This window comes from Aquarana catesbeiana, linkage group LG03 (assembly GCF_042186555.1).
Source record: "Aquarana catesbeiana isolate 2022-GZ linkage group LG03, ASM4218655v1, whole genome shotgun sequence".
Lineage (NCBI taxonomy): Eukaryota > Metazoa > Chordata > Amphibia > Anura > Ranidae > Aquarana > Aquarana catesbeiana.
The window spans coordinates 310,194,468-310,206,483 of NC_133326.1; the positions used below are offsets into that span (position 1 = coordinate 310,194,468).

The 12,016-nt window shown below is 40.2% G+C and overlaps 1 protein-coding gene across 3 annotated transcripts in view; it reads right to left on the reverse strand.

Annotated features, from left to right (window-relative positions):
• CFAP54 (cilia and flagella associated protein 54) overlaps positions 1-12,016 on the reverse strand; it is a 545,361-nt gene that overhangs the window by 68,586 nt on the left and 464,759 nt on the right. For all 3 annotated transcript variants that reach the window (XM_073620268.1, XM_073620266.1, XM_073620265.1), the window contains exons 61-62: positions 11,849-11,947; positions 1,153-1,294 (exon numbers count right to left, since the gene is read on the reverse strand). In XM_073620268.1, the coding sequence (XP_073476369.1) occupies positions 1,153-1,294; positions 11,849-11,947 (241 nt within the window). The remainder of the gene's footprint in view (positions 1-1,152; positions 1,295-11,848; positions 11,948-12,016) is intronic.

Consider the following 12,016-nt stretch of genomic DNA (forward strand, 5'->3'; position numbering starts at 1 on the left):
TCTGGCTCACCTTTCCCACTATCTATCCATCAGAATGCATGTGCTTCTATTGTGAAGACTCTTAAAAGTCAGTGATGATTTGGGGAGCCGTATCATCTGCTGGTGTTGGTCTTTTGTGTTTTATCCAAAGCCAGCACAGCCTTCTACCAGGAAATTCTAGAGCACTTCATACTTCCCTCTGCTGACCAGCTTTATGGAGATGCTGATTTCATTTTCCAGCAGGACTTGGCACCTGCCCACACTGCCAAAAGTACCAATACCTCGTTTAATGATCATGGTATTACTGTGCATGATTGGCTAGCAAACTTGCCTGACCTAAGCCCCATAGAAAATCTGTGGGGTATTGTCAAGAGGAAGATGAGAGACACAAGACCCAACAATGCAGACGAGCTGAAGGCCGCTATCAAAGCCACCTGGACTTCCGTAACACCTCAGCAGTGCCACAGGCTGATCGCCTTCATGCACGCTGCATTGATTCAGTAATTCATGCAGAAGTAGCCCCAACCAAGTATTGAGTGCATACTATACTGTACATGGACATACTTTTCTGTAAGACAACATTTCTGTATTAAAAATCATTTTTTTTAATTGGTCTTATGTAATATTCAAATTTTCTGGGATACTGAAATTTGGGTTTTCACTAGCTGTAAGCCATAATCATCAAAATTAAAAGAAAGAAATGCTTGAAATATATCACTCCATGTGTAATGCATCTACATAAAATATATGAGTTTCACTATTTTAATTGAATCACTGAATTAAATGAACTTTTTGATGATATTCTAATTTTATGAGATGCACCTGTATATGTTATTTTTCACAAAGGCACATTGAGGTTGATTTAGTAAAACTGGAGCGTGCAAAATCTGGTGCAGCTGTGCATGGTAGCCAATCAGCCTTTAACTTCAGCTTGTTCAATTAAGCTTTAACAAAAAACAAACAAAAAAAACTGGAAGCTGATTGATTTCTATGCAGAGCTGCACCAGATTTTGCACTCTCCAGTTTCACTAAATCTACCCATTGTGTAAAGCCCAAAGTAGCCATTTAGAACTCTGAAGTGATTGCTGCAAAGTGAAAATGGATTGGTTTCTAACTTTCGACAACCTTATTACATAAACATGATAAAGAAAAATCACTAGTATCTAGACATACCTGGCAAGTACTCCTTGTAACTTGCTAGTAGATCTATACAAGCAAATGATGGTATATTCTGATGTAATTGGGGATCAATAATCTGCACAGTAACATTACTTTCTCCAATCAGCTGCTTATATGCCAACATGGCTTCACCCACCTTTGAAAAGATTCAAGATATTGTGTCAAAGTAAATATAGTAACTGTTGCTAAAACTAAACTAAGTACTATACAAATGTAAAAAAGGTAATGACTTTAAAGAAGAGGTTCACGGCAAGACATTCAGATAGACAGGTAATTTTCTGCTTGTTAATGTTTTTTTCTGGGGAGGCAAAGATTTCCCCGTGCTTTTGAAGTTTCCTGCCTAGAGCAATTTACAAGCAGTTTATAAGAAAGGTAATATCTTTTTTCTGACAGAGACTGGAACTCCCGTCTCTAGTTAGCCATAGTTTTTTTTTTATAATTTGGACTTATTCCTCATCAAAGTCATTTTAAGTGAAGACACTTCTGTCTTTTTATAGAACACAAGCTGTGTACAATATCATCATATTTCCTTTGCTTCATTGTCAAGTTCAATGTAACCATAAAATTTTCAGATACTTTCAAAATAGACAAAGATATAAGGAGTTAAAAGATAAGTTCACCTTTTGTAAAATGTTACACCCATATTACACATGCACTGGCCCCCGCACCCCTCCGATTCCTAGTTTGGACAGCAAGCCAGGGATCTTCTCCCTCCACTTACTGTCAGTGTAAAAAAAAAAGCGCGGCCGTGCAGAGCTTCGCCTGCCTGCCACATCATCCAATCACAGTGTTCTGTGAATGTGAAAAACTATAAGTCCCATCAGCCTTTGCGGCTGTCGGCTTGTAGTTTTCAATAAACTGCCATGCTCTTGGTAGTTCATTGAGCTTCCTGTCAGAGTGTAACTGCCTGCCCGTATCGGAGGTAAGGGCAGACAGCTACACAATCTGCAGGACCGTGGTATTACACCCACAATCAGCAATGCTTTACAGGCTCTGAACAAAAAATAATAAATGCATATTTTTTAACCTGTAAAAAATGTGCATTTATTATTTTTTGGAAAGTGAACTTATCCTTTAAATATAAAAAAGTTTCTTTAATGTAACATTTAAGAGGGTAAATCTCAAATGTATTATCTCAGTAGGGGTTGTAAGAATTATTGAGACTGAAGTCTAGGTATTATCTTTATTACATAGTTACATTGGTCCAGCTTGGACGAATGGAAGTATGCATATCTCATACTTGATGGACCACTGTGGAAGGTGACAATCATGGGCGTCCGCAAGAGGGGCAAGGGGGGTCAAGTCCCCCCCCCCGGAATCGGCAAGGTGACAGTGCGGGCAGTGCCGGCTAAACTGTGCCGATGGCAGATGAACATGCACATCAGTACACAGTCACAGATCACTGCCCAAGTCAGACCTAAAGTGCCCTTGCAGAGCTGCAGCAGGTTGCTGAGTGCTGGAACACTCCCTGCGCTCCTACACTCAGCTGAGTAGACATCAGTTACACTTCTCTGTCAGGAGGAGTCAACTCTGCCCCACAGATCATTTCTAGTCCCCGCCTCCGACATGATGTCATTCAGAGGACAGGACAGGAAAAGAAAGAGGCACCGCGAGGGAGCGTGGATGTTTCTGGAATTAGGTAAGTAAGTAATGGCAGACAGAGGGGAATATATGTTGCTTAACAGTGTAATGTTGTAGTGAATCTTTTCCAGTGCACTGGACTGGTTAATGTCTTGGGAACTGTGGTGGGTTTTGTGATTGGGGGTTAATTAAACATTAGCCAGTAATATGCAGCATGAAGGGGTTAATGTATTGACACTGGCCACTAATTCAGCACAAGGCGTTAATGAACACTGCCATTGATCTCCAATTCATTAGTGGCCAGTAGCAGTTAATTAACCCCTTTGTGCTGCATTAGTGGCCAGTGTCAGTGTTAACCTATTCCTGCTGCAATACAAAGGGGTAATTAACATTGCCACTGGCCACTGCTGCATTAGTGATCAATATCAGTGTTCATTAACCCCTTGAGCTGAATTAGTGGCTAATGTCAGTGTTAATTAGCTCCTTCATGCTGCATGGTTTTAAATTAGCATATCACCACTGACCATCTATGCTGGGGCTAATATTGCAGCTACTGCACCAACACTGGCGGTTATTATTGCGGAAACTGACACCAACTCTGGGGATTATTATTGCAGAAATTTACACCAATGCTTGGGATTATTATTGCAGAAACTGACACCAATACTGGCAGTTATTATTACAGAAACTGACACCAATACTGGGGATTATTATTGCAGAAACTGACACCAACACTGGCGATTAATATTGCAAAAAAAATGACATTTTCCCTGCAAACTGCCTGTATTTTGCTCAGCAATAGCTGTGCAGCCAGTCAGTATGACAAGGCCACAATGTAGTGCACTGGGAACATTATTACAGTTTTTTTGGTTACATTCTGGTGTCACTTTGACTTTGGATAGAAGTAGCGTGTGCATAAAAATTGGTCTTTGTGTGTCGGTGGTGCCTTTCCACCGTAACCCTATAGAGGTAATCTTGATGAAAGCAAGAATTGGCCTTGCTGTAAAAAACTGCAATGATATGCACCTGTGAAACAGGTGCAGAAAAATTACTCTTTGGGTGTCGTGGGTGCCTTCCCACCCTATAGAGGTAATCTTGATGAAAGCAAGAATTGGCCTTGATGTAAACAATTGCAATGATATGCACCTGGCAAACAGGTGCTGAAAATTGGTCTTTGGGTGTCGGTGGCGCCTTCCCACCGTAACCCTATAGAGGTACTCTTGATGAAAGCAAGAATTGGCCTTGATGTAAAAAATTGCAATGATATGCACCTGGCAAACAGGTGCTGAAAAATTGGTCTTTGGGTGCCGTGGGCGCCTTCCCACCGTAACCCTATAGAGGTACTCTTGATGAAAGAAAGAATTGGCCTTGCTGAAAAAATTGAAATGGGGGAAAGTGAAATTTTTTTTTACAATATTTTATTATGTATGACTTTATGTGTCAGTATTAAAAAGTATATTTTAAGAATATTTTGCGTGTATTTAATTGAGGGGTCACACCTTTAAAAGTTATTATTGAGTTTTAATAGGACCCCCGGTTTTGTATTCAATTAATGCAGGGATCTTCAAACTACAGCCCTCCAGCTGTTGCAGAACTACACATCCCATGAGGCATTGTAAAACTCTGACATTCACAGACATGACTAGGCATGATGGGAATTGTAGTTCCTGAACAACTGGAGGGCCATAGTTTGAAGACCCATGAATTAATGAATAAAGTGAGATTGGTGCCAGAGCAGGTAATCAGACGAGTCGGGGTCAGGAAGCCAGAAGTCAGCGAAGTAAGGAGCAAAAACAGAAAGAGAAGCCAGCCAGGCCAAGTCATAGACCGGAGCACACTGGAGATCATAGACCACGCAAGGGCATGAAGGAAATGAGCAAAGATGTTTAAATAGCCAAAAGGGGATGGAAGTTGGCTGTACTAATGAGGAAGGTTATGGTGTCACTGTGGAAACGAGTGGCTGGTAATTAACCAACAGAGTTGCTCATAAATGGCAGGAACCCAGACCTGACATTGGCTTGGTAAACTGAAATGTCTTCAACATTACAGAACAAGTACATATGACTAATTACTACAAGCTATACCATGACCTGGATAAATGAGAACTTTCACAGATCCAACTCTAGCAAACATTCAGCAAACAAGCCAAGGGGAATTTCAGATTGAAGGAGCAGTGTGCCTAATAAATCGGTTCACTAATCAGTATATAGTTACTCTAGGTATGGGTTAAAAATGTCTCCTTTTGCCAAGTGATATCTGATCAACAAATGGAATTACAACAGCTGGTTGGTACATGTGGTCATACCTCTAAGAGTCCATTCATTACTGGACCAGAGAAGTGCATATTGTATAAAATAGTGATTAGGACTACACTTGCTTCACTACAATCATTTAAGAAAACTTTAACTTGTGGTTTCTAAAAAAAAAAATACAATAGTATATTCCATTGTCTATCTCACAACAACATATGATTCCATTACCTATCTCATGCTGTCATGGTGCTAATCACTTCTCCTATTTGTCTTTTTCCATCAGACAGACCTTAGGCCAAAGAAATTTAGCAAGTCCTTCAAGACTAAACCGTTTTTTAATTTTTCTTCTTTTTACTTCATTGTGCAATATATTATTTTCTAACAATTTACTGAAAGGTCAGTTTAAATAAGTTCTAAGTTTAATAAGCATCCTTATTAGGCATTATTTTTGCTCTAAACTGAAGGTGAGGCAAGGACAGCATTAGAGTCCATGCAGTGCTGCACAAGAGAAGAAATGGCTATTTTCTTCTGCTATCTATCAGAACGGACAGAATACATTGCAGAAGAAAATCTTTCTGGTGACAAATGCTCCCTTTCCTAGCATACTACTGCACTAAATAACTTCTAGACACAGTGAAAAGCAAAACAGATTTCACCCTGTAATGTGCACAAATCTGATTATAGGATATTATGCCAGCCCATAAAATCTGTTCTGATCATAAAATTTCCAGGAGACCCTGCACAGAAACAGATGCTACTTATACAGCCAGAAGAGTAATACCTCAAAGATGTGTCTCTCTAATAAAAAAAAAAAAAAAAAAAAAATGATAAAAAAAAATCAGTAAAAATCATTTACGCGTTGCACAACACTACTTAAATGGTTTTGAGGATTTGGGGAATTAAAAAATGTATTAGACCGGATGTATGCATGAGAACAGAACCTGTATTACAACTTACAGGAGTATTTTATAGCATAAAGGCATATAAAATAGTATGGAACAATGGATAAAAACTGAGCAGATGTCTTCACATCAGACAGTCTTTCTTGCCAGCTCCCGGGAGAATGTCCTGTCTGGATGTGTTCTGCTGTTTTTTGAAACCTGACTATCTTTTCAGAAGTATTTATCTGACCATTCATATAATAAACATTTTACTGAGAAAGCATAGTGTCTTTTCCTTACTGAATATACATAGCTAGAATGGTTTTGTAACAGTAAAATGTTAGCCTTTGCTTGTATGCTGGCATGATGAAACTGGAGCAATTGTTTCAGTGGCTCGAAATTAATCTCAACTTAAAAATGTATTTATCACTCAAAACAACCTAATAGTGACTAAACAAGTTGATCTTGACCTCATTTTTATAGCATTGATCAATGTAATAATGTCATTGGTCCCCAAAAAGTGTCATTTGGGGTCAAATTTGTCCACCGCAATGTCGAAGTCCTGCTGAAAATTGCAGATCGCCGCCATTACCAATAAAAAATAATAAAAAAATAAAAGTCCCTAAATCTAGTTTGTAGACACAATAACTTTTGCGCAAACCAATCAATATATGAGATTTTGAGATTTGAGATATTGAGATTTTTTTTTTTACCAAAAATATGTAGAAGAATATATCGGCCTAAACTGATTATTACATTTGTTTTTTTATTTTTATTTTATTGCCAACGCTTAATTGAACAAGCTGAAAATAGAAGCTGATTGGCTACCATGCACAGCTGCACCAGTTTTAGTAAATCTCCCCATCACATTCATTTTATAAAGAGAGAGCAAAGCTGTCTGCTTTTGGATTCTATTTCTGAGAGAAAGAGAGAGGAGGTGGGATGGGGGTGGTGGGTGGATTGTGGTAATCTCATCTTTATTTCAAACATCAATAATGAAGGAAGGAATATGCCGGAGTATATATTTGAAGGAGCCATAATGTACAAGAGCAGCATTACTTTTGACAGAGTATTTAATTTTATATACAAATGAGCCCTTAATATTATAGGTTACTTGGGGGGGGGGGGGGGGGGGGAGTATAGAGGGATTATAGCGGTGCCAGAAAAAGGAGGAGTGAATAATCAGATAAAATTACAAAAATACTTTATTAACATATATTATCACATATAGAAAGGCAAGTCTTTAAAATAATGGGTGCAGTTCACAGATTAATTGATACAGAGCAAATACAATCGAGTAGGCCTGGTGAGGAAGGCCTTCAAAACAGGTGCTCAATTCCTACATGTTTCGCCAAGACATTGGCTTCCTCAGGGAATGGTATGAGCCTGTAGTAACATTAAGGGTCTCTACATAAAAACAAAAAAACACAATAAGAAACATGGTAAAAAAACAAATGATATAATGAAACATCGGGTGGGGTGTGTGGCGGAGCTATATCCACAAAGTGGCCAAAAAACCCCCCATCCAAGGACGTACCTGAGAGCCAGACACCCAGGGCGGGGCCAAGCGAGGGGCACCCCAAACAAAGGCCAATAGGGTCACACTGTATCTATGACTGCAGAGGGCATACAAAAGACCTGGCAATCAAGTATAATGCTATTAGATAGTGTGTGTAAAAAAGAAAAAAGAAAAAAAAAGAAAAAAATGAATATAACCAGATGAGTGGGATAATTATCACCACATCAAATCAATAGGGCTAATATAGCCGCATTAACTCACAATTTAAAAATAAGTATAATCCAAGGGGAACGCCTGAAGGAAGTTGGAGGGATATACTCAAAAGCAGATTGGAAACAGCAGATATTTATCTAAAAAATGAGAAATCCAAAATCAGTGGAGATAAACCATGAAAATATAGTAGATACCTATATAGATAGTTACATACACGCTGGTATGTAAATAGCAGGGACAATGATTAAGAAGCAGCTCACCCAAGATGGAATTGCAGGTGGATCAGAGATGCCAGTGGCAGCTACCTTATACGCATATACTGGGCACCAGATAGAATTATATAGGTTTAAACAGCAACAAAAGTAGTCGCATCCTATAATAGAACAGATGGTGTAAGCTTAAGACCAAAAGATGAGAAAGACTGAGGTAGACAAGAGGAGTGTAAAGAGGATCAAACATACCCTGTGAATAATCCACAATAGTGACAGGCATTCCTCGTGTCCAGCTGGAACGAAGGACAGGCCGGCTTAAGTACGCCCCACACACCTGATCAGCCCAGCTGATCAAGTGTGCGGACGCAGAGAGGGGCTTCTGCGCATGCGCCCGCAGCAGCATCCCCGGAGCCTACAAGGTCCAAGATGCAACGCGGGCGAGTGCCGGAGTCACGTGATCCGCGTCGGAGTGGCCCATACAGGACCATGGAAGAGCGCTGTCAATCATAAGAAAAGACAGCGATTCCATGTACCGGGGCCAGATGGAAGACGCGGGGCAGGGTGGCACGAGCACAAGCACAGGAGCCCGAACTGGCAGACACTGGAATGTGCTGCCCTGGGCGTCCATACAGTCAACAACAGTGCAAATCCAGAGGCCAGGGCAAGGAGGCCAACCGCACCAAGCACCGGAGGGGAAGGCAAGCAGGCACAGCGAGGAAAAGGGGGCAGAAAGCCACCCCGGGAGAAATATTGTGAAGGAGAGTGCCCGGGCTCAGACCCCCCCCGCCACCCTGCAGGGATGGAAGGAAAGTCCCAGGCGCACAGCCCCGCATAGGTCTAGCCACACATCCCAACGAGTTCATAGAGAATAACTGAGACCCGGTTGTTCCACAAAAATAAATAAATATCTAATAGCATTATACTTGATTGCCAGGTCTTTTGTATGCCCTCTGCAGTCATATATACGGTGTGATCCTATTGGCCTTTGTTTGGGGTGCCCCTCGCTTGGCCCCGCCCTGGGTGTCTGGCTCTCAGGTACGTCCTTGGATGGGGGGTTTTTTGGCCACTTTGTGGATATAGCTCCGCCACACACCACACCCGATGTTTCATTATATCATTTGTTTTTTACCATGTTTCTTATTGTGTTTTTTTTTTTTTTTATGTAGAGACCCTAAATGTTACTACAGGCTCATACCATTCCCTGAGGAAGCCAATGTCTTGGCGAAACATGTAGGAATTGAGCACCTGTTTTGAAGGCCTTCCTCACCAGGCCTACTCGATTGTATTTGCTCTGTATCAATTAATCTGTGAACTGCACCCATTATTTTTAAGACTTGCCTTTCTATATGTGATAATATATGTTAAAGTATTTTTGTAATTTTATCTGATTATTCACTCCTCCTTTTTCTGGTACCGCTATAATCCCTCTATACTCCCAAATTCTCAATTGTATGAGAAAGTATCCTTCGCTCTTTGCATTGCTTCCTTTGTGTGGAATCCCTGGCATTCCTGCTAGTCCCCTTGCTTTCCGATTAAAAACTGACCACACTAAGCAGGTGAACACACCGTGGTGAGTTCCCTAGCTATGCTGGGAAATCAGGCTGTTCTCCAATGATCAGATATGTCCTGACAACCCCCCCCCCACACCTCCTCACCCCCTCACAGCCTGTCACTGGGGAGCTCAGTGTACTGCTGCTTCTCCTCCCCCAGGTCTTATGCAGCTGAGAACAGAGGGAATGTGATGATTTATAAAAAAGGGGACAAAAGGTATTTATGTTTTTTTATATCTATACAAAAATGGTTTGCCTTTCATTTCTTTTTAAAACTGTTAATTGAAACTTGTTTGTGATAAAAAACAGCACACAAACATATCAACCAGGAGATTGGTGCCCAAAAATTCATGCTGATTGCAGAATATAGTTGCCCATTGCCCAAAGAGTAAAAATGCTCATATTATGAGCTCATATTATAAAGACTCAAAATTTGAGTTCCAAAATGCTTTCAAAATAAGGCCTATTCAGTCTCTATATGAACATAAATGAGTGATATTTTTAAGCTAACATTTGAAAAGAGCTATAATACATCTGATAAATAACTATTTAGATGAACATTCTGCACCTTTTTTAAAAAAGTAACCATAAAACAGAGATGGTGGGGGTTTCGTTTGGAGGTATATACAGCCCCCACACTTCTCTTATAATTGCTTACATAACATTATGGTGCAATGCACCCTGCTATACTAGCACACACAGGACCAGTTTCTTATGATAAAACATGAACTATGATATCAGTTTTCAATTTTTACAGCATCAGTCAATAGGCTGTCCAATATGGATGGTTTTCCATATGTTGCTACATAGGGAACTCTCAGCCCAAGTTTACTTTAAATAAAATAAGAACAAGTGACATTACTTACCTTCAGTGAGATGTGTCCCTTGTGCTGCTGTGTCCTCATGTAGCAGAAATCCTCCTCTTCCCCCTCTGATGCCCCCCACCCGTAGTAGCTACCATAATCTTCCAGTACTGTGGGGGTTACTAAGGGAGCTGTGAGAGGCAGTCATCAAGATTGCCCAACTATGCCCACAATTTCCACCCAGCTCCTCTATTTATAAACACTGTATGAAAGTATCTATGAATGAAACACAATCTATGAATGAAGTATTGGCAAGTGATTGACATGTCCACCCCCTCCATTTATAGATCACATTTATAGAAGCTGTAATATTACTTCTATGAATGAGGGAGCTGGGTGGCAAAGGCAGGTATAGTCAAGCATTCTTAATGAGTGACCGTGACAGGTCCCTTGGTTCTATTAACACCCGCCAGTCTAGGAAGATTTGTGCTAAACAATCACAAAGTAGTACAAGTGACACATCTCACTGAAAGTAATTAAAGCGGAGCTCCACCCAAAAGGGGAAGTTCTGCTTTAAGGGCTCGTTCCCCCCCCAGCTCCTCTTGAAGAATTGAAACTTTTGAGGAGCAGGGGTTCCTCAACCCCCAGACGATCGGTGTGGAGGTTCTCCTTCCTCCCTCCCACCCTGCACTGTTCTGGAACACGTCACAGGTCCCACAAGACTGCATCCACCATTCACGATATGCAGCGCTGCTGCTCACACATGTGAAGTGGGCACACTGAAGCCGCAAGCTGTCACAGCCGGGTGCCCATAGTAAACATTCTGGTGCCAAGAACCAAGGCAGCGGGTGAAAACAACTGGGGTGAGCACACCGCTGGATCATGGGACAGGTGAGTAGCTGTTTTTTTAAAAGTCAGCAACTACAGTTTTTGTAGCTGCTGACTTTTATTTTTTTCACAGGAGACTGGAACTCCTCTTTATTGTCCCTTGTGCTTCTTCTTTCTTTATTAAAACATAGGTTTAAAACAAACTAGGGCGATCTCCACCAGTATGTCATTAATCGTTTATTTATGCATAGTTCCCCAATGGCTTAAGACCCAAAAATGAGTAAAAAAGGTAGAAACTGACAAACAGTGCCACAAAAAACATATGTAGCAAAAATATATAGGTAAATGGTATAATATGGAATATGGTATAATATAATATAATTAGTAGTCAGTTAGCAAAAATACAAATATTTTGAGTGGGTGGTAGATGCTTTGTAAAAAAGTTTTAAAAAATTCAAAATTAGATGACATTATATGTATTATTGGAAAAACAATGATTCACAATAACAGCTGTGCATATAAAGGTTCCCACAGCTGTACAGACAATAAGATACATTTATGTAACTTTGCTTCTCAGCCTACTGTTTTACATTGGCAGTATTTATTTATAAGATTACTGGACAGCATGTCAGTTGTGTGCTGTAAAATACCACCCTGCAATAACACCACCATTTCAAATATTTCCTATTGGGATAACTACTTGAAACATACAGTACATGTTTATTCATGAATGCAAGCTACAAAATCACCTCTCTAAGTATTTCCCAGATCATATTATTTAAACGCTAATAATTACCCTTCTTTATAATAACATTTGCACAAAAGCATTTTTTACTAAAAACAAGAAGCACCTGTGTAGCAGTTCGTATTGCAATCCATGCCAGCATTCTGTAGAATTCCAATGGGCTCAATACTTTCTCACCACCGTCTCTCGCCAGCACTTTCGCTGCCTGAAAGGTTTTAGATTAGGATTATTAAATGATAAGCCAAAAACAGAGAAATGCCACGCCATTTTTGAA